General features: G+C 41.9%; 1 protein-coding gene across 2 annotated transcripts in view; it reads left to right on the plus strand.

Moving 5' to 3' along the window:
* The window catches only part of Slc5a7 (solute carrier family 5 member 7), a 23,491-nt gene extending 729 nt beyond the window's left edge, over positions 1 to 22,762 (plus strand). For both annotated transcript variants that reach the window (XM_010603368.2, XM_033761741.1), the window contains exons 2-9: positions 722 to 1,026; positions 4,709 to 4,822; positions 5,649 to 5,804; positions 9,734 to 9,882; positions 12,501 to 12,644; positions 15,216 to 15,369; positions 17,651 to 17,868; positions 19,157 to 22,762. In XM_010603368.2, the coding sequence (XP_010601670.1) occupies positions 849 to 1,026; positions 4,709 to 4,822; positions 5,649 to 5,804; positions 9,734 to 9,882; positions 12,501 to 12,644; positions 15,216 to 15,369; positions 17,651 to 17,868; positions 19,157 to 19,780 (1,737 nt within the window). In that variant the 5' untranslated portion in view covers positions 722 to 848 and the 3' untranslated portion in view covers positions 19,781 to 22,762. The remainder of the gene's footprint in view (positions 1 to 721; positions 1,027 to 4,708; positions 4,823 to 5,648; positions 5,805 to 9,733; positions 9,883 to 12,500; positions 12,645 to 15,215; positions 15,370 to 17,650; positions 17,869 to 19,156) is intronic.
* The last annotated feature ends 887 nt before the right edge of the window (positions 22,763 to 23,649 follow it).

The raw sequence follows: 23,649 nt of genomic DNA on the forward strand, positions 1-23,649 counted from the left end.
GAGCTCCGCACCCACCTGCCCCTGAGTTTTTCTCCAACTTCCCTGGGCGTGTTGGGGTGCACGAAGCAGCCATGGCCACGAGAGGAATAAGATAAAAGAAAGCAAGAATTCCTGAAGGCGGAGGCTTCAGAACTTCCGTCCTTCTCAGGCTGGGGTTTCACACCCCGCGCTGCGGAGCTCCTGGGGAGCAGGGGCTGTGCTCCGGTAGCCTCTTCTCAGGGCTCCCCAGGGAGAGCACCCCACCCGCTACACAGCATTGCCACTCGGTGGCCACCGTCTCCAGCGCGCAGGGACTTCTTAAGAATAGGAAGCCGGTGTGTTTTAAATGGATTTTCCTAAAGTTTTCTTTCCAGCCAAAGCAGATCACTTCTGTAACCAGTTCTTGAAATCCTTTGGCAGGATGGGTGGGGAGGACAGGACAGGTGCTTGCAGCTCTGGGAGGATCCTTCTCAAATGCAACCCTGCCAGATCCCAGAACAAGAACTTAGTTTCAAAATGCAGCACAACCATGTTCTTTGTAAATGATTCTCGACAGAATTACTGGTTCGAATACAAGGTTAATTTTAAATGGAAATAATTTATTAAAAGATACGATTAGGATTTGCTTCTTAAAGCCACAACCCCTCCCCTTGTCTTCCTTGAAAACCTAGAGCGGCTTTGAATTGCTGAGCAGAACTAGACGCCCGGTCCCTCTGAGCTCAGAGCCCTCTCTCTCCCCCAGTCTGGGTTTCTCTAGATTATTGAAGAGGGTTAAACCCACTCTGCAGCTGGGCAGCTGCTGCGATCCTTTACTCTCTGTCCGGGATCTGCATGAAGTAGTCTGCTGGAGTCCTCAGGCTTGGGCCACAATGGCTTTCCACGTGGAAGGGCTGGTCGCCATTGTGGTGTTCTACCTGCTCATCCTGCTGGTGGGCATCTGGGCTGCGTGGAGAACCAAGAACAGCGGCAGCGCCGAGGAGCGCAGCGAGGCCATCATTGTGGGAGGTCGAGACATCGGGCTGCTGGTAGGGGGCTTCACCATGACAGGTAGGTCCTCTGCCTTGCTGGGTCTGTCTTGCTGGCTTCTCTGAGTGGGTGGCAGGCCTTGTCTTTGTCCCTTTGGTAGTCTTCAGGTTCACTTTTGATAATTTTACATTTAGATGTGACAATGAAGTGTTTTCAGTGTGGGAGCACTTGAACAAAATGATTTGATAGTCCCTGGGCCAGACCTCAGGGAAGCAAGTGTGAGCTCCCCGACTTCATCCCAGGTGGAAGCAGAAGGCACGAGGTGGAGGGGAGCGGAGGGACCTGGCCCTGCACACCTTTCACCTGTTGGCTAAAGGGAGGGCTTTGCCATGGGTGCCTCCACATGTGCAGGAAATTGTGCCAGAGCTCCGCTAGATGACTGATGTCAATGAATATGAACCAGTGATGACTTTTATCCTGGATCAATACATTTGGGGCCAATACCATTCCAAATGGATCGATTCCCTGTTCAGAAATCTACTTTTCCACTCGGTAACTGATTTCCTTACCAGAAGTTATTGCACAGCACTAAAGCTGATATTTGCAGGAATCTTGGTGAAGGGGAAAGGCAGGGTGTGTCCATCCACACACCCCACCCCACCCCTCTCTGTGCTAGGAGGGGCAGGCCTGCTTTCTTCCTCTCAGTGAGGGGTTGTGGTAAGGGGTGGGTTTTTTTTATGTTTGTCTTAGTCATTGCAAATATTTCTGAAAAACAATGCCTTTCATGTTATTTGTTACAGTTATGAATGACACAGTTCATTCAGGTCTTAATGGGTATTTAGACATTAGCAATATAGTATACATTATCAGGAACATTAGAAAAATATCCCATTGGAAACCATATTCAAATGATGTCACTTACAAGTGATTTACCCTGTGTTTCAAAAACTTAACCAAACCAGTCTATAAAGACAGTGTCCACTTTCGGATGTCTTAAAGTGGTCCATCTGCATCTACAGTGTTAATGAGGACTGTGGAGTTAACTCCATTCAGGCAGGCACAGCTTGTTTAATACCTCAGCCACAGCATGGAGACTGGTGTAGTCTTTATAAGAGCATTGCGAAAGTGCTATGGGGTTAAATGAAGAGCCAGGACTATGAGGTTAAAAAGGACCAGAGCCAGGATGGGCCTAGGACACCTGGCAGCCACACCCTGGCCTTGTGCTAGAGCAGGCAGCCCTCTGCCAGCTTCACTGTGCTTGTTTACAGGGATACTTTGCTTGTAACAGTTGTCCACAGAAATAAATGGGCTGCTTCCCATCAAAGTATTTTATTCTTTGCAAATTATTGTAATGTTCTATTACTCTACTTAATATGACCATAAGAGAATATTTTTAGAATTTGTCCCTTTATTATGTAGAGGAATTTTTTCACTCTAGTACACCACTAAAGTATATAGAAAATATTTGAGTGATGGTATTTCTTATAAAGTGATATGGTCTAGCTCACTTCTAAAAGCTTTTCTCTTTCTATCTCAAAATTAACAAGAACCTCAGTCAAAACCATCATTCATTTAGTATCTGAATTACACTGTCTTGTTAGATTCATTTGCTTGTATATATTTACTACAGAATAAAGGTTGAAAATGTTTTTTTCCTTTGAAGTGCATAGAGTTTAAAAGAGTTTGGGTTCTCACTGGTGATTTAACACAAAACACACAAACAAGGGGGACAGATGTGCCACAGAAAAGACCCAAGCAGTATAAATTGGAGTGCTTTGTTCAATCACAATAGGTAACCCAGCCTTCGCGTCTGTATTATAGTGGGAGTAATCAATCCTTCAAGCACTGGTGTTCTTTTTGAACAAGGAACAGGAGAGCTACACAGTGAAGAATGATCACTAACGTGCATTGTGCTTGTCAGCCAGTTGGAGCGATCGCTCTTCCCAGGCAGCAGTCCTGCCGCCCAGAACAAGATGGGGCCCAGGCCTTTTCCTGCACCAAGCCCCTTCTTCCTGTGCTTCTTACACACCCAGTGTGGGGGGGTCTAAAACCCCAGCAAGGCTTACAGTGAAGTAAGTGCTCAGTCCGGAAGCCACTGTGAAGATGGGAGTGGCTGCTATTGTGTGTGTTGTTCTTCCATGTCAATTGGTTAGTGCAAACAGCATCTGTTATGTGTTAACACTCAGTCCGGAAGACACTGTGAAGATGGGAGTGGCTGCTATTGTGTGTGTTGTTCTTCCATGTCAATTGGTTAGTGCACAAACTCTCATTAAATCACTTAAAATTGCTATGCAGAAAACTTTTCAAGTTAACCATCTAACAAGTGGCATCAGCCCCATGACACCGTTTCATCTTGGCTTCAAAGCCAGATAAATTCTAGCATGAACACAATGAAAACTATCACCTTGGACAGAGCTCAATGCGTATTATGTTTTTTCTTTATAGTCTGTGAGATTTTAGAGAATTCTTCAGAGTTAAGTTGTATTCTCAGTGGAATCATACAGCCCAGAATCTAGCCTCACCTCTGGTAAGCTTCTTACCTGCCTCTGACCATCAGACTTTAACATAAATCCTACATAGATGTCATTTTTAATGTTTTGCTATATTTTTAAAGAATAGTATATGTTTTACATGTATAGATGTGTGCTGCAGACATAGTGTTCCATTTAACTTGTTTTTCAGTGAGTATCAAATATTAGGTTACTTTCTGAGGGAAAACAGTGGCACAAATAAGCTTTCTTTTGTTCCTTGACCTCCTTTCTTAGCTATTATGCTACAGAAATTTTATATATCTGAAAAGCACATATTTCTTAATATTCCCTGTGAAATATCAAACACCACCTGAGAAGACCCAGCTTAAAGAACTGTGAGTGATGTGCTGTCAGCACTGCATTCTCCTGAGTGCTGGCCACAGCCCTGCGTGTCTTCTGGGTGCAGGAGAGAAGAGAGTTCACTCTAACCCATTGTGGGAGTAGGGCCCTTTCTCTCATCTCCTTTCATTCTTCTGACAACATTGGAACTGAGTACAGCTCACTGTGATCACGGATGGATGCACCATTGCCAATGTTGCCAGCATATTTGAGAAAATATTAGGGAAGTACACACAACTTCATTTACTTGCTCTCACTTGTAAACACACACATGCAACTGTGCCCTCCCACATGCATCTGTACACACACACATATATGCCACTCCTTGAGAACAATAGTCATGATCAGTGTAAAATTATCAGTACACTTCAAATGGCATGGCCTTAGAATAAAGACCCTTGGCTCTAGACTGTGGGGGTTGGAGAAAGGGTCATAGAAGTTCCACCCTGTATGATCTCAGACTGTGTGATATCCATGACTTCACCACAAAGTGCTGATGGCTAAACACATTTAGAAAATACCAAGGCAGCACTGTCTAGTAGATGTAGAAGGTGAGCCCCAAATGTAATATTAAATTTTCTACAAAAGCCTTTTAAAAACATAAGAAATAATTAAATTGAGGTCAATAATATAACTTATTTAATTCAGAACACTTTCATATGTTTGTGATCAATACAAATCATCCTTTAAATACAATGTGTTGGTCATTCTAGGCCCAAAATTCTTTAGCCCACACTTTCTCTCCTCAGCTCTTTTACCTTCTTTATTTGGCTGCCTCCATCTCTTCCTGGAGCCCTTCACAAGACCCCCAGCCTGAACAGCTGCACCGCAGGTGCTCCTGGCCACATGACTAGTAGGACAGTGGTTCACCCTCACCTTCCCTTCTGTTTCAGCCACCTGGGTCGGAGGAGGGTACATCAATGGCACAGCTGAAGCAGTGTATGTGCCAGGCCACGGCCTCGCGTGGGCTCAGGCACCCATCGGATATTCTCTTAGTCTGATTGTAGGTAAGTGGAGGTTCAAATCTCAGTGACTCGCTCCCTACAGCAGGAAGGGTGGGAGTATGAATAAGAAGTGAAATAACAAGCTAAACAATATCAGTAACTATTGTGGGAAAATGTCACCATAAATTTCTAAGTGGCTATTACCAGAAATTGGTATGTAGCAGAACACTAGTCCTTAGATGATTTGATCTCCTGATTATGGAATGTATTTTAAAAAATCCTTTGATCCTATGACTACCAGAACAGTGAATTTCTTAACATAATCGTATTTTACTCCTTTCAAAATATTATGACTGTATCATTAAAATGAATCAACTTGATTGTATACCTGAGTTTCTTTTTGTAAGTCAAACTAATTAATAGTCAAAAATATTATATAGCAATTTAGCAGAGAATTTTGCCTTTTTCATTCAAGATACTTGTATTGGATCCAGTACTTATTCAAAATGTCTAAATGTTGTGCTCAAGGCCTCTTGGTAAGCACTGACCTGGGGCATTGTTTTCAGCTCCTACGCTTCACTTGTGTCAGTGATGGCGAACCTTTTAGAGCTTTCAGTGACACAGTCTGCTGCGGCACTCACGCCATAGGTTTGCCACCACTGATTATCCACTGGACACATGTAATATTAAATATACTAAGGAATTTATATTAGGTTGCTAAAACTTTTCTTGGTGCTATAGCCTCAGTGTATTACAGATCAGTTCCTCCATACAGATAAGTATTCTAAAGCATTCATTTCCCTGGAGAAATTATAAAATGGTAAAAGCTTGGCAAGGACTATTACATTATACATTTTTAATTCAAAAACACTTGTTTAATTTTTTTTAGGTGGTCTGTTCTTTGCCAAACCTATGCGCTCCAAGGGCTACGTAACCATGTTAGACCCGTTCCAGCAGATCTATGGGAAGCGCATGGGCGGGCTGCTGTTCATCCCCGCGCTCATGGGAGAAATGTTCTGGGCAGCTGCGATTTTCTCTGCCTTAGGTAAAGACCCACAAAGCATCGTTCCATCTACACTCCCAGTTTCCTGGACATCAGACACATAAACTTACTTCCTATTGTTGCAGCCATATCCTTAGCCATATTTATATTGGTAAAATTCTACACTGACTGCACTATGGCTGCAGAGGCTAAATGAAGGCTGAAGTGCATTTGCTTTTTATGCGAATTTCATCAGCAAGGTGGTAGTCGTTGTTATAATGATCAAGAGTTGCTTTTTAAGTCTGGATTTCAAGCCTACTATTATTAATTAAGCAAAACTAAAAAGTGAAGTTTACTTTTCAAAACTAGTGTCCTTGAGCCAGGTGTTAGAGAGAATACTTGGTGTTGAACAAATTTAAATCAATGAGTTATACCTGCTTTCTTCCCACAATAGGGTTCTGTGCCCAAGAACTCTTTAACCTTCCCTGTTTTTCCTTCCAACACCTGCCTTGTTAATTGATATTTAAAACTTGTACAAAATGATCTAAACTCAAAGAACACCACAGCAGGCATTTTAAAAGCATTAATATTTCTAAAGATGTTACCTTTCATGTAAAACACATCTAATTAAATCCAAATAGAAACCAAGTATGAGTCCTAGCAGTCTATAAGGACAAACGGGATGTCACCAGTCCTCAGTCGACAGAATGGGCAACCACATAACCAATATGCTGATGTTTCCAAAGCACAGCACCAGTTTGTTTGTGCAGGTGCTGAACGTGGTAGTGTTCATCTCCCCAGCAGTGCAAATGTCTTCTTAGCCACTCTCCAGGCTTCCCCACCCTGATCTTCTCTTCTCCAGTAGGACCTTAGGGAGGCAGAGGGAGGTAGCTGATACTCATGACCACTGCTGAGATCTGGGCAGATGAATGCTGCCTGCTTGGCCATGGGGAGGTTGAAGCAGAGCCCCCATTCTCTGGATGCACGGTTGTGTGCGGCCACACTCAGCTACTCAAGCTTCTCCACCTTGACCCCAGTCCTTCCCTCTGCCTCGTTTCCTTCTGCCTGCCTCAGGCCACACCTCCCTGAATTAGAGTATATGATTACCCTTCTGCCTTCTCTGTGGCTCCACCTGCAAGCCACACTCTTCCTTCTAAATCTAATTCTCCTCTGTCCCTTCCTGCTGAAAAGCAAACTCTCTAACAGGGTCCACAGTGAGCTGGGACTTGGCTTTCACCTCTCGATGCCTACCGCTCTCTTCCTCCTCCCAAAGCTGTAGTCATCTCCTGCCTCCCAGCCCCACTTGGACTCCTCTGCCCTCTTTCCTCCTTCACATCTCTCTGGCCCTTGTCCTGGGGTCCCCCAGGTACATCCCTGGGAACTGGCCAGCAGTATTTCCTGTGGAAACTCAGAAAAAAACCTTTCTGTTCTCACTGGATGTATCTATCATTTGTACATGGGCCTGCTTATCTACTTCATGTCCAAGTTCTAATCCTACACCACGGATGACGAATGTCTTGAAGGCAGGACTGTGTCTTGTTAGCAGTTATAATCCTACAAAAAGAATGAATGAATGAATTGTTTTGGGCTCTGTTTTCTTCAAAAAAGAAAAAAAGAATGTTGCTTTTTTTTCCTCCCTCATTGTGTTCCCATTTTCATCCTTGAGTGTTGGATACTGGGCACACTGAGGGCTCTTAACTGAACTTAGACTCTTTAGAGTATAATTGAGAGCCAAGATCAAAAATGCTAAGAAACTCTGCCCTCAGCCCTTGGGTTTTCAGCTAGCTCACATCATTTAGAAAAGTAGTGGTCCTGGAAGCTCTTCGGGCTTAGTGCCTTCCTGTTCCCTCAAGTGCAGGTTGATGGAATCTTCCTGTTGAGGGTTGAGGTGACGTGTTCTCCTCTATGAGCTGTGGCAGTCCCTGACCTCCAGCCATTCATCTTTAGGTTATTTTCCATCTCTTCTTGCAAACGGAAATGCAGCAGCCTTGAGTAATAGGAGGAACTTCCTTCCATGTTGCATATTTCAGACCACGATCTTGGCTGCTGGATTCAGTTATCATTTTACGTGGCCTTTGAATGTTAGATTGTACTGTAGCTCACACTGTTTTCCAGTATCCCATATAACCTAAAGTTATTTTCTTGGTCTCTGGTGTAAAAGCAAAGAAGTAATTCAGGTGGAAAAGAAGAGAATTTGATAGCTAGGAAACAGTATAATACCATCTTTCCCTGGTGTTAGATAGTAGCACTATGTGCCCTCGTATAGCGATGAAACTGTGAATGGCCCTTCCCACCTCACTCTCTTTAGATGGAAAGCAAAAGGGATTTATTTTTCATTGGTTTCAGCACCAGAAAATTATGTGTTAAGAACAAACCACCTTGTGCTCCCTTTGGCACCACATATACTAAGAACAGACTACCTGCTGAGGTATCAGAAAAGGAGTGGGATAAATATCTAGCAGAATACAAACTGTTCACTCCAAGTCAATAAAGATCACCTTATGTAACAGCCTGGAGAGGAGAATTATTGGGCCAATGTTTCTGAAGTATTTTATAAATACTATAGTAGTGAAAACTTTGCTTCAGTTAGTTAATTTGTATATATGCATCTGTGCATATTTTTCAATCCTCATAAAATGTGGGGAAATTTCTCTCTCCCTCTTTCTCTCTCTCTCTCTTCCCCTGTCTCCCTGCCTCCTTCCCTCATTCTTTTCTTTCCATACCCATAGACATGCACATATACCTAAAAAAATTACTTGCTTGAAATCTAAGCTCTGGTAAAGCATTCTTACTTTTAATTATTTATATTTTCTGGACATGATTCAAGCTCAGTGTTTATAGGAAATAAGGTGGGTTACTCAAGAATGGATGAGTATCAGATTATTATCACATCACTGCAATGTGCATGCTTCTGAAACATAGGAGAACCTTTTTGAGGATTGAAATAGATATTTATTAAAAGTGATAAATGTAGGATACATGGGTAGGCCCAGTGTGGAGCAAGCGCCCTGGCTGGCAAACATCCCTGGAGACCTTCTTGTGGCTTCCACATCTTCATCCTCACCTGTTACATCATCTTACCTTCCCTTTGGTTTGTGAAATCCTGAGATATTATGACACTAGTATTTGTTTTGCAATACTGGGGGTTAAATCCAGAGTCTTGGCACTGAGCTACATCCCAGTGTTGACCTAAGCCTATAATCCCAGCACTGTGGGAGGCAGAGGCAGGAGGATCATGCCATCTTTGAACACCACCCAGCCACCAATGGATGCAGTGGTATTTACCTGCTCACCATTTGATCCAATAGCAAACACGGCCATCTCTGCTGGAGAATCATAAATAGTCTGTCTAGTGAGCATGGACAGCATCTTACAGAAATGTGTACTTAGATTTCTATGAGCTCAAGTTAAGGGACTTTTTCATAATTTTATTTAGTGTAAATCCCTGATTTACAAACATTCTAGTTGTGAACTTTTATAGGTGTACCATGTAAGACTCACTTTGTCAGCTTACAAATGAATCTGACTTATGAACAATTCTCCCAGAATAGAACTCATCCATAAGTCGGGGACTTAGTTGAAAAATAGCAAATGAATATTCATTGTACAAGTGGAAATGGTCACTCATGCCTCTCAGAAAGGCCACTTTTTCTTATAGATGTGAGTAAATGTAATGCATGTATTTAATTACGTCAGCATTTCAGATACCTGATGAAATTGCTATAAGTTCTTGCAATCAGTGTTTCAGGTATTCTTTAACCACACCATTGATCTCAGAGCCTCACGTAAACAAGTCAGGAAAACACTAACCTCAGAAAGCAGGGGTATATATCTCTGCAGGTCCGACATCATGAACTAGAGAGATTCCCAACTCACTAGATGAAGTTTTCAGCGTAAGAGACCAAATTATCTGTTGTCCTGAGTGCCCATCTTGTAGTATGGGGAAGCCCACCCGCCTCTCCACTGTGACTCCACCCTCTGCTGGCTTTCAGGGGCCACCATCAGTGTCATCATCGACGTGAACATGCACGTGTCCGTCATCGTGTCCGCGCTCATCGCCATCCTGTACACACTGGTGGGCGGCCTCTACTCTGTGGCCTACACGGATGTCGTTCAGCTCTTTTGCATTTTCCTAGGACTGGTAAGTGGAGCTGCCTGCAGATTTTCTTTCTTTTTCTGTTGAAGAAAATGATAATGTGATATTTTTAATAACAAAAATTGATGGAAATCTTACTGTCCATTGTGAGTAATACATAGTAAGTTGCATAGTCTTTGAAAGTTTAAAACACTTCTGGATGATTTAATTAATCAAAAATTCCAAATGTTTTGTTTAGTTTTGACAGAAAAGTGTCCCCCAAGTCTAATTCTTAGAAGGGTTTAGGTCTTCCATTCCTTTGTTCTTAGATTTGATGAAAACTTGTGTGATCCTCTTTGAGATCTGACTATAACACACTTTTCTTCTGTTAGCAAAATTTAGATTTTACTGGTAACTTGTACATGGCTCTTACCCTACCTCATGTTAATATATTATCTATAAGCCTGTTCATGGGGCTCAGAAATTATACCATTGGAAAAACTGTAGATTTCAAATATTAATCTTCTCTGTCTGGGATCCATAAACAAAGGACTTATTATGCAAAAAAAACTATGTGTTTATTATCTACTACTTTGCTTTCAAGCCCTGGATTAAATTAACTAATATTTGCATGTTGAATCAAGTAAAGGGTAATGTAGAATTATGAAATACAAGTATTACAAGTATTATATTAAAAGTTCTCTTGTGTGTCTTAAGCACATTCTAGTCAGTGGTGATTCTTTGCAGACTCATGTCTTAAAACATGGAAATTATAATTCTGTGAATAATAATATCCAATATTTAAGGCATATCAGAAGTGTAAAAGAGACTATGTCTCCATGATGCTAGGGGTCATCCTGGGTCCGTGTTCCTGATCTCCTCCAGCACAGTTCCTTTGTAGGACCACATTCATGATCTTGTCTGCCCTTGTCTGTCTTGAGTCCAGGCTCATCCAACATATGAGTTAACGTTCATGATTTCAGCCAACTGATGATCTCATGATCATCTCAGCTTTGTTCCTGTGGGGGCAAAGCCCTTGTGCAGAGGCCACAGACAGAGCAAGCAGATAATGACTCATGTTCCCAAAGATAGTCCAAGTACCCTGGATTTTCCTCATTTTTCTTTATTTTCTATGATAAAAATCTTTCCACTCTACTTTAGCTTTTGCATTAGATACTTAGATATAAAAAAAATGAAGAATGATCTCAGACCCTTTATTAACTTTCTAACATGATATTCTGGAAAAAATATTTTAAAGGACTGATATTAGATTTATAGTTTAACTATAAATTAACATGTGCTAGCAAATATTACATTTCTTTTCTTCTAGATGTTTTGTTTGCATATTATGGAGTGTCATTTACTCATATTAATTTGCTCAAAGACTCTCAGTTTTTTCTTTTGAAATTGTCAAAATCAAGTGCAAAATTGCTGATATTTACATAACGTCATCCTAAACTTCCAAAGACAAAGCGGAGAACACAGGAAGAAATCTTCGGGTCAGGGCAGGGTTAGCTTGGCAGTGCATCTCTAGTAAAAGATGCACTTGTTATTCCAAGAAACATGCCCCAGGGGATTCATCCATTAATGGATGATATATGTGACACCTCCTTGCTTTGCATGAGACCAGAGGCTGAAACACACAGGAGCATAAATCAAATGTGCCAGGGCAAAGATGACATTGCAGGATGAACCCAGATCATCTTTCTGCTTTGAAATCTAACTTGATAAGGAATGAAAGTCTATGGGTCACTTAGTTAAGACACTATTATGTTGATAAGACTAAATGTTTTCCTTTCTAAGCTTTAGTTGCTGTACATGTACACATAGTTGATTAACTTATCCCTTAAACCAGCTCCTCTCAAACCTCCTAACTGTGGATTTTATCATCACTGATGGGGCCGCAAGGCTGTGTGAGGTCCCCTCTGTTCTCTCCCTCTCTTGCCTCCCTCACCCTAGGACTGAGGGCTGCTGATTCTCTTCATCCTCCTCATCAGTCCCCACGTGTCCCCATCTCTGATGATGCTGGGGCACTTCGGACTCCATGTGGTTGGCCCTGAGATGACTGGGAGCCCTGCTTACTGACTGTTCACAGCTGTAATACCTAAATCCAGAGAGAATCTCACTGAAAAAACTTTTTGGTGGGGGGATTGAACTCAGGACCTTGCACTTGCACCACTGAGCTAAATCCCCAGCAGAAACCTTTTTAACACTCAGAAGAAATCCTCTTCCAGTTGCTTGCAAAACAAGTTACAAATATTTAAGCTCACAACAGGGGTCTCTCCACATGATTATTGTTATCTCTTCCTTTCCCTAATCCATACCCTGTGCCACCCAACCTTGTCCCCAACAGGCAGGGATGAGTGAGCATGCACAGAGCATACAGATGGACCCCCACTTTCAGTGGTTCAGCTTAGGATTTTTCAACTTTACAATGATGCAAAAGAGAAATGCATTCAGTAGAATCTGTATTTTGAATTTTGATTTTGGATCTTCTCCTGGCTTGGCAGCATGTGTGATCTGGGTTTCTCTAAATCAGTGTGTCATGGTGTCACACAGAAAATTCTCTGTCTGAGAGGAGCAGTAAGCTGTGCCATGGGTGAGTGCGGCACACTAGGTGTGCCAGTCTCCATGTTCTAGGTGTTCAGAAGTCACAGGAAGGCTCCTATGTTGTTCTTGTCCAGTGGATCAGCGTCCCCTTTGCCCTGTCTCATCCTGCGGTGGCCGACATCGGGTTCACAGCAGTGCACACCAAGTTCCAGGATCCCTGGCTGGGAACCATTGAATCCTTCGAGGTCTACACCTGGTTGGACAACTTTCTGTTGCTGGTAAGCGGTGCCCTGGCCTGGGGAACAGGGTCTGAGTGCTTCACACATCGAAGGTATTTCCAAGACTCCCCCACCTGAGGGCCAGGACACCTGGAAGTTTTAGTCTGGGTTTTGGATTAAGGCATTAAGAGACACTCCATTCTGAAATAGATAACTTATTCATCCTCACACGGTGGAGTAAGTTAGTAGTTCCATGGGCCCTAATCTCATGAGAAATATTGGGAAGGGATGGAGAGGCTCGGGAAAGTGGCCCAAGAGAAGCCTGCAGGGTACAGTTCAGGAAGAGGGAAAATCCAAAAGAACTTTCCAGATTTCAAGATTCTACTAACTAGAGACGTTGTGTATGAAAGCAATACTATTTACTTCAACACAAGGAATAGGCCACTGTTTTTGTCAGAATGAAGGGGAAATGGGCTTTTTAAAAATTTCTCTTTGAAAGACTGACAGGATATCATGACTGGGTTTATGGCACTTTGCTGCATTCAACACTGTCTCCTCCAAGCTCATTTCCCACCTTGTTACCTGTCCCAGGCATTAGGGATGCAGCAAGTTCTGGGAGCAGAGCTGTGTTCCCACAGAAAGTGTGAGGCAGGGCCACAGGGCAGGCTCTGGTGACGGCTCTTCAGAGTGTGCTGGCTGACTTTGAACTTTCTTTTCTTTATTTTTTCCTGTGGGGAAAGAGGGGTGGGAAATCCATGGCCCTTTCTCAAAAGGACATTGATACCATTTCTAAGGATCAGGTCCCTCCCAGCAGTTTCCTTTGAAAACTGCCTATTGGGATTGGGGTCTGAGCATATGAGTTCTGCAGGGCAGAGAGGTGGACACAGACATCAGGTCTATTTATAAATTTAAAAGCACAAAAAAGAAGCAGCTTCTGATGACCTAACCATGCAGGTGGTCAGTGAGTCACCAGGGTACACCAACTCCTATCTTTCTTTGACACTGAAAAGTTAATTGTATAATAGTGACAGGTTGCAAAAAGAAATAAAAGATTTTTGGAAGAATATGGACTTGAGAAGAATAACTGGGCATTCTAGAATTTCTTCCTTTATTTCTTTTATGTTACTTCTGAGCCCTTGTGGATATTTCAAGAAGGAAATTTGTTTGGAAATCATTGTGTTGAGCACTGTGCTCATGCTCGGCACAGGTGCTAAGAGGTAACAGATAGGGTGGGCATCCCAGGGCTCAGACCCAAGAGGGAGAGCCAGAAAGTTGAGGAAGCCTTCGTACATTGTGACATAGCAAGCTCATTCGAGAGATCATTTTGTGTAAAGAACAACACTGGGTCTGCAGGGGGAAGAGTAGCTGGAGCCAAGGCAGCAGGCATTTCCCAGCTTCTCCCAAGGTGCACAGTCCCCTCCAGTGGGTCGCACTGGTCAAGGTTTCACAGTTGCCTGTGGGACTGGAGTTTCCTTTTCCACATAAGCTGCTCTCCTGAGATCTCCTCTCCCGAGTCCCCACCTAGGACTTCCGCTGAGTGCATGAGGACTGATTCAGAGTCACTTCTGTCAGTGTTCCTGCTTACCATGCTGCTGTCCCTCCTCACCACCCCTGCTTCACCCCAAACCACTTGTTCCATTTCTGTACAGACCTCTTATGGCATGCAGACAATCCCAGTGTCTTAGACAGTTTTGTATTTCCTCAACAAAAACATTCCACTCACCAGCAGTACGCATTATCATTGGCTTTCATGCATGTAATATGTCACTTAGTTTTTGAAGATGACATTTAGATGCTACATAGGAAACCTACAGTCGGGAGTTTGGACTTTCCCCTGGTGCTGCACTATATTCTCTGAGCATCCTGCTCCCCACCTTGGATGAAGGCAGAGTGAGTTCTGGGGGAACGAGCCTTCCACTTGTGTCCTTCACAAATCTTGCCTGGCAATGGGCTGTGTAATGGACTGGACTGACTCAGCTTTCACTTCATGCTTTCAGAATCTTAATTTTGTTGAAAATACTTTATGATGATTGAAGCTTCTGGATGAGAACAAATTGAAGACTTCAAGGTTCTGAAAGCAGTTTAAAGTAGGCAAAATGAAGAAAAGGAAGGATTATCCTATGCCATTGCAAAGAACAATCTGGGAAATCCTATGCCATGAAAAGCCTGGAAATAACATTGTCTTGGTCTGTTTGGGCTGCTATAACAAGTTGCCATAACCAGCGGTGGCATGTAAACAACAGACAAATATCTGTCACAGTCCTGAAGGCTGTGGAGTTGAAGGCCCAGGGGCTAGCTGATCAGTGTCTGGGGATGGCCGGTTCCTCCCAAAGGGACTCATGCCTGTGTCTGCGCTAGGCAGGAGGGGAACAAAGTCCCTCAAGCACAGCAGCATTGGTGATGGCCCCATTAGTGGGACCTCATCATCTGGGGATCAACACACATGTGGGGTTCAGGGTTCAGATTGTAGTAAGCACAGTGACATCAGTTGAGATATGCAGGCTACAGAGCATCTTCTCACATTGTACCATTAGACCTAGGACCTCTCAAAAGGCAGTTGTTAGAAAGTCTTTAATACACAATCACAATGGACTTTAACTACCCCATCCTCTCTCCTGGGCTCTGGCGCAGATGCTGGGTGGAATCCCGTGGCAGGCCTACTTCCAGAGGGTGCTGTCCTCATCCTCAGCCACCTATGCACAAGTGCTGTCCTTCCTGGCAGCCTTTGGGTGCCTGGTGATGGCTCTCCCGGCTGTGCTCATCGGGGCCATTGGAGCCTCCACAAGTAAGTCCTGCAGCCTCACCCAGCCAGGGAACCCCCACCCCACTTTCCTATGTGCTTTTGCTGCAGTGTCCAGCATGGGATGCACACTGTTATCCTGTGTTTCACACTTTTGGGGTGCTCCTTGCCTGACAAACTCTTTCCCCAGCTTTATATCTCAGAGGATGCTGTGAGGACTTCTCTCCCCCACAGCTCTCAATCAGGCCCCAGCAGCATCAGAGGGCTGGGAGAGACTCTAAGAAACCCCTGCTTCTGGCCACTCCACAAGGAGCATCATACTTCACTTTCAAAGACAGAGTGGGACCCCAGTGTCTTCTAAAGCCCCTGAAGGGAGGCATAGTGCTGAGGTCTTAGGCTGTCTTCATCATGACTACCCAAGGGCCCCTCTGAGATTAAGTCTAGCTTTAAGTGTCCATAGTTTGTTAATTAATAATTTTTTTCTTGGAGAAATCAATATGTACATGGATTAAGAAAATTAAGAAAAAAAAATGATTCTCTAAAAGGGCAATAGAAGGTGTTATTTCCCTGGTAGTCTCATATAGAACACATCTAAAATCTTGCCTTTGAAGGGATTGAACTCCCTGCCTCCTGACCCTTTCACTCCTCTCATGGTGGAATAGGAAGCCAGCTCCATGATAAGAGCTCTAATCACACTCTGAAGGGCTCCACCTCTGTGACCTTGTTCCCTCCAATGTCCCCCACATGATACCCAATATCCTCACCCCAGGGATTTGAACTTCAGATAATAAACTTCAGACCACTATGTACTGAACACAATGCCAAAGACCCAGGCTTGTTCACACACAGCATTGTCTGTACCTCAAAGCCATACTTAGGACCTCATCTAATGCATTCATGGAAAAGACATCATGTTAACCCAAGTTCAACGCCATGCCCTATGTAGAAGATATTAAAGCAGTTTAGAGAAAGTTCATGTTTACCATGCTGTATTTTCTAAAGATGGTCCAGGGTGATCTTCACACAATGGCTTTGGCTTTGAACCAGTAGAGCTGATTTTTGGGTTATTTCATGCAGGAAAGAGCAGCCTTGGGTCATGACACCTCTCTCCCTTCCAGTTGTTCACCCATGACATAAACAAACACTAAGAGGTAAGCAGACAGCCAACAGCAGTGGTGTACAATATCAGATGATTTTAGAAAAAGACTGGATTTATTTCATAGAGGATGGATCTAGACCTTAGTGTGGAGGGTTGCATGTGCACTTGTGTGTGTTAGGACAATAGGCTGGCAGAAATAGCTCCAGGCTCCTTTTCTCTTAGACAGAGTACACTTTCTTGAATGTTATTTGTAGTATCAGAACATCTCACTTAAGGCTTTAGAGCTAGTGTCATCTAAGCACAGCTATAATACAATTGTAAAGGGAAAGGGGGGAAGAAAAACCAGTAGAGTCAAAAGAAACCACCTTGCTTATCATCAATTAAGGAAGTTCAACAAATTTTTAAAATGATGAAGCTAGGTGTGGTGCTCTACACCTTGTGATCCCAACTACTGTGGGGCCTGACACAGGAGGATCGCACATTAAATTTTCCCAGCCTGGGCAAATTAGTGAAACTTTGTCTAAAAAAATTAAAAAGAAACAGGAAAAGGAATAATGCTGATGTACATGTACAGGTTCCCTATATTCAACAATGCTATAACTAAACAGTAAACAAGGTATAAATTCAAAGATAAACTTACATTTCAAGTCACCTCACCATGACAAGTTCAAAAGCCCCCTTAAAAATCTCAATCCCAAACCCAAAGAATGTAGTTTGTATTCACTAAAAAGGGACTGCCCTTATTCTAGCATGCTTCCCATTTCTGGGAAGTGAAATTCTATGCAAACAGAATTTAATCAGAGGAAAATAGAGCATAGGGAGCTCCAAACTGAAAAGTACACTCAGGAAAGAGTAGACAAGAAAATCCACTGTGTTCTTGGTTGAAACCAAATAGGACAATCCTATTTGGGTGCACAAGTGTCCTTTCACCTCCAAGTGGTGGGAAAAAAAAACTGAGATTCTATGTGAAAGCATTTGCCACAGTGGCAAAAGGAATATTTATGTCTAGCTAGCACAACCTAAACAGGGGCTGTAAGGGAACTGTGCCCTTCAGAAGCCAGAACAGGTGAGACATTTCTCCATAATCAATAAAAGACGTCCCACCTGCAGACACAACACAACTATGAATTTGTTTCCGTACTACCTGAAAACAGCCTGAGTCAGTGGTAAAGAGCTAAAGAGCACATGCCCTTTATGTGTGCTATGCTCACTGTTTCTGCCCAACAGACTGGAACCAGACCTCTTTTGGGCCTCTGGATCCCAAGGACAAGGGCGAGGCAGACATGATCCTCCCGATTGTGCTGCAGTACCTCTGCCCTGTGTACATCTCCTTCTTCGGCCTGGGTGCAGTGTCTGCTGCCGTCATGTCCTCAGCCGACTCATCCATCCTGTCAGCAAGTTCGATGTTTGCGCGGAACATCTACCAGCTCTCCTTCAGACAAAATGTGAGCATAATGTCATAACTCAGTTTGTTGTTGCTCTGCTTCCTGGCTGTCATCACTTGGACTGTGTAGATAGTGTTACAGGTTGAGCCTCCCTTATCTGAAAATGTGAAATTTGAGCACTGACATGAGAGATTCCACACCTGAAACTTTGCTTTCTGAATAAAATTATTAAAATATGATATAAAATTACTTTCAGGCTATGTCTATAATAAGGTGTATACAAAACATCAATTACTTTCTTTTTTTTTTTTTTTACTTCAGTCCCATCCCCAAGATGAAACCTTAGTATGTAGTTGTGAATATTTCCAAATCCAAAAATCCTAAAATACAAGATATTTTTGGTCCCATGCATTTTGGATAAGGAATGCTCAAAACGGACGGATAGAGAGCTAGATGGATTGCATTAAAAATCTTTGTGTGCTTTGATTAAGCACACAAGTTTATGTAACAGTGAATGTATTTATGCTATAAATACACACTATCAATACATGTTATCATTCATGTTAATACCAAAGGCACAAATCAAATTACTGTTTCCCAAGAGATTCAGTCATAGCACTATAACTTAAACTTCATATCTTTTCAGTAAAAGAGTAATGCAGCCTAAAATATCTTAGCATGATATTAAATACTGCAGGAGCCTGGGGACCTGTTTCCTGGTGTGCGATATCTGGATCGCTCCTGTCCTGATGCAGCCTCACCATAAAACGTCCCCTGAATTTGACTGTCCTTACTGCACAATCAGTTGTTGTGTGAGAACACATGTTGCAATGATCCCTGAGATGGCAAGAACTAACCCCCCTTAAAAGCCTCTCTTCTCAGACTGTAGCTTGCCTTCAGGTTTCCTAGGATAACAGTGAAATGGCCACAGTGGTTTTAGTAAAGAAACATCCTAGAAGGCCTGGCTAGCCTTAAAGATGGTGGTGTTCCCACAAAGAGAGGAAATAAGGATGGCCCTGGCTCTCTAAGTGTCACATAAGAGCTGCTGCTCAATAGGTATAAGTGAAAACCTCCTTCGCCTTATTATCCCCGATGGTGCCAGGTAGTTCATCTTACCTTTCTCTCTGCACACAGCAAAGAGCTCAGAGGGCTGGCTCCATGCATGGAGTGCACAGATGCCTGCCCAAATGACACAGGAGGCCACCATCTCATTGCTTGGAGTTATAAGTTAGGTTGCCTTTGCCCATACACTGAGCCATTTCACACAAAGACTTTTTAAGACCACTTTTAAAGCCTAAGTGAGCCAATGCATTAGATGCAAATCTAACCCTCTCGATTTATTTCTTAGGCATCAGACAAAGAAATTGTCTGGGTCATGCGAATCACAGTGTTTGTGTTTGGAGCATCTGCCACAGCCATGGCCTTGCTGACAAAGACTGTGTATGGGCTCTGGTACCTCAGTTCTGACCTGGTCTACATCATCATCTTCCCACAGCTCCTGTGTGTGCTTTTCATCAAGGGGACCAACACATATGGGGCAGTGGCAGGGTATGTGGCTGGGCTCTTCCTAAGAATAACAGGAGGGGAGCCCTATCTGTACCTGCAACCTCTGATCTACTACCCTGGGTACTACATGGACAATGGTATCTACAATCAGAGGTTCCCATTTAAGACTCTTTCCATGGTGACCTCATTCCTAGTCAACACCTGTGTCTCCTATCTAGCCAAGTACCTATTTGAAAGTGGAACCTTGCCACCAAAATTGGATGTGTTTGATGCTGTTGTCGCAAGGCACAGTGAAGAAAATATGGATAAGACAATTCTGGTCAGAAATGAAAATATTAAATTAGATGAACTAGCACCTGTGAAACCTCGACAGAGCCTAACTCTGAGCTCAACATTCACCAATAAAGAGGCACTCCTTGACATTGATTCCAGCCCAGAAGGATCAGGAACTGAGGACAACTTATAAAAACCCCACCTACTGCTGCTTTCCCAAACAGAGTGCTGTAGGAGGGCAGTCCTGGAATGATGGTTTGCAACATATAAAACATATATTAAAGTATAAATAAAGTTCAAGAGGGCAAAAATCCTGCAGAAAGTAAAAAGTCCCAAAGGAAGAGTTTAGGAGAAATAGTGTGCAGTCCCACAAATACATGCCAAGCTAGGAGCAACAGCTGTGAAATAACTTCATTTCTCATCTGCAATAGCTTCAATTTTGATGCTAGTTTTGTTAGGAATAAAAGTGAATAAATTCCCAAGCAAAGAACACATGACCAAACAGAAAATTCATCTTTATTGTAAAAAAAGGAAGTGCACAAGAAAGAGGCTAAGAGAGAAAACTTTGCCAGGCTTTATGCATATTGTTGGCTACATTGCTGGCAAGTCAGTTTGACTGCTTACATAAAGACTATGACACTCCATAAATAATGTGGTGAATGAGCCACTGATTTTTTTCTTCTGGAGATGCCTGACCCCTTCTATCACAATCTGAGCTATAACATTTGCTGAATATGCAATCTGCTTTTTTGTTTTGTTTGTTTTGTTTTGGACATGGAATCAAACCCAAGCACTCTACCATTGTGCTACCTCCCAGCCTTGTAATCTGTTACTCTACGAGTAACAGCATAAATTATTCTCAGAACAGGTAAATCAAACACATAAAAATTAAGGAAGACTGGCATTATTTATGTACCAAGGGTTAGGAAAATAGAAGTCCATTTTTTGCTTTAAGGGAACACCAAGCTCCTTTGGATATGTCCCTAACGCATAGATAAAGGTACCTGGAGCTCCAGAATATGATTAGATGACTTGAGAACAATAAATCAAGAAGGACATCAAACAAAAAATGATAGGAAGAATAGACTTTTATCTTTAGTTGAAGGATGTAAAGTTTTGCTACATGCTACAAAAAGTAGTGTCTTGGCATACTATCTAAATCAGTATTGGAAGTAAAAATGAGCCATATGTAAAAAGAACTAGCTACATGCACCAGTTATGCTTGATGAAAGAAAAACTGATAAATTAACATGAATTTTATTAAAGATTTATTATCAGCATTTCCTAAAGCACCTCCTCATAGTGAACTCAGAGTCACAAATCCCATTCATGTTTTAATATTCATTGATGAGATGATTTAGTGTTCAAGGGTCCACTTTGTGACATTTTTTCATATAAGCCAGTTTTAGAGACTGGAAAAATCACTCCCACAAAAAAAGCATGCAATGAATTTCAAAATATGGCAGAAAACAGACAGCAAAAATAAGTCTTAAAGGGAAGAAGCCATCAATTTTAACATATAGTATGTACATATTTTTCATGAAGTCATTAAGCATTATTTTGCTCCTCTTTTGGAATTAAAATACACACACACACACACATACGTATATATGCAATATACATAGGCAACAGTTTGTATCATACAGAATGTTCAGTGCTTCCCACCAGACACTCACTATTAGAAAGAACAACCTCAAACCAGGTTGAAAGCACTGGAGTAAACTGATGAGCTCAGAAGCCATCCAGGGCTGGGCTCCCAGTGAAGAGCCATTCTGCACTGCAGAAACTAGAGCACTTTTTCTAAAAATGTTTCTCTTTTGCAATTTACAAACAAAATGATGTTAACTCAGCAATAAGTATAAAAGATGTGTTCTTGACCCTTAGAATTTCATTTTATAGATTTTAACTGGAAGTATCTCAATTCACTAAATAATATATCTCCTTTTTCCACAAAATAGGAATTAAACTCCCAGGGTAGTTTTTTAAATGTGAAATTAAAAAATTTAGATGTCATAATATTTTAAGTACTTTATCAACACCTCATAGTGAATGTGGCACTGCACTCAAAATCTTTACTGAAATCTTATTTACCTAAATGAAAAGAGAATTCCTTTATTCAGCAAGTTTACTCAGAATCAACTCAGTACTGTGGAGTACTTGCCAAGGTGCGTTTTGGGGACCTGTGAGTAGGGAGGTCCAATATTTTCACACAGACTCTGAGAAACAACCCAGTGCTGTCCAGCATGCTAAGACTGGAGAAATAATTTAAACAAATAAACAAAGTAAGCCCATTATTTTCCACCTATTCTCAAACTAGATGTATTAAAATATAAGCAAGGTTATATTTCAAGTCTAAAAATGGAAAGAATGAGACAACTGCCTCAAGATCTTCATTTACTTATGCCCATTCCTGCAGAAATTCCCCTCCAATTCCCAGGGAAGGAGTAAAGTTGTGGAGTGTAGACCAGCTCAGTTTGACCTCATGGGTGAATGGACAGCACCGAATTCATCCAGCTTCACACAGTGGACTTGATTTTCATAATTCATCCTCAATGAAAATAAAATGACCAACATGTTTTAGACACTGGTAATTTTAACCTTTGGAGGTGAAACCTGTGGCTAAAACATAATAAAACAGTTATTGTATTTTCATACTTTTACAGTGATTGTAACATGTTTCTTGGGTAATTTTATTTTTTTCCCTACACATTTAGAACATCAAGCTTGTAGCTAGACTGAGAAGCCAAAAACAAGCCATCAACTAGTGTCAAAACCCCACTTCATTGCTACACTTAAATAAGTAGTAAATTTTATGTGAATATCAAATGAATGTAAGCCTGAAATAAGTGAATTTAATATAATGGCTATTCATTTTTTTATTTGAAACAGTGAATTAGTGTTATATTTTAAACATAATGAATTTTTCCTTTTTTTAGCCTTCAAGAAAATTTAGTATGATGTATAATTTATTATGTTTGCTATAATGTATAATTTATTGTAAGTTTGCTACTGAACAGACAGATGCATATAATGGTTCTAAAACATATATTTTTGTCTGTCAAAATATTATATATAAAGTTATGCTTAAACTAAGTAGATTTGCAGCTATACATGTAAATGTTTTAAATGTAATGGTCTTTATTAAATTGTGCTGGTGCAATTGTTGAGGTTTGGCTTTCTGGGGCCCTGTCTTAAAATAAATGTTAATGGTGCTGAAGACAGTTATGCAGTAGAATTAAAGTAAACCACCTTGCCTCTGGAGAACATGGGCATGCCGAGTAGAGATCCTGCACCACCAACATAGTGGGCCATGCATGGTTCCACATCTCAGGATAAGGTGTGAATTCTCTTTCTTGGAAAAGATGTTCTACCACTTTGCACTGGCATTGCTTTGAACCAAAGAAGTCAGTAGACAAGGTACCCACTGCATGAGCATAAAGCTTGTGTCTTAGGAATCACTTAACTGACTCATGGTTGTTGATGTAGGACACAGAGCCAGCCACTAAGTGTCAAACTGGTTTTGTGGGGCTCTCAGTGTATACCACACACCTCTTCCCTGATGCTGTTAAGAGAACTTTAAAGGTGAAGTTTGGAACCTCCAAGAGACTTTGTCCTCTTATGCCTTCATCAACTGCATTACTCTCTGGATGCAAGAGTGTAGAGGGCCTGCAGTTTGCTCAGGAGGAATGAAGGAAAGAATAAGAACCACAGCAGGGGCGGACCATGCCGACTCCATGCAGTAAGGGGCACTCTCCACATGCCTGAGTGAGCATGAGGTTTACTGTAGCACAAATCTGTGTATAGGGGTTCATTTACAAGCCAGAAGAAGGGAAACATGATCATGTGGATATTGGAGCCTATGTATTATTTGCAAGTTTGTCATTCTGTAAGAGATCAGATTTTATCACTAGCCCTCTCCTAAGATAGACACCCTTGAGAGACTCAGAGAGATTCAGGAAAATGATGACTATTTCTACATTTTTATAGCCACCTGAAGAAAAGTCCAAAACAGTGGAAACAGCCACTATGTTTAAATTCTCTAAAATCAAAAAGCAGATGGTA

This window comes from Fukomys damarensis, unplaced genomic scaffold (genome assembly GCF_012274545.1).
Source record: "Fukomys damarensis isolate Sample0158 unplaced genomic scaffold, DMR_v1.0_HiC HiC_scaffold_9, whole genome shotgun sequence".
Classification (NCBI taxonomy): domain Eukaryota; kingdom Metazoa; phylum Chordata; class Mammalia; order Rodentia; family Bathyergidae; genus Fukomys; species Fukomys damarensis.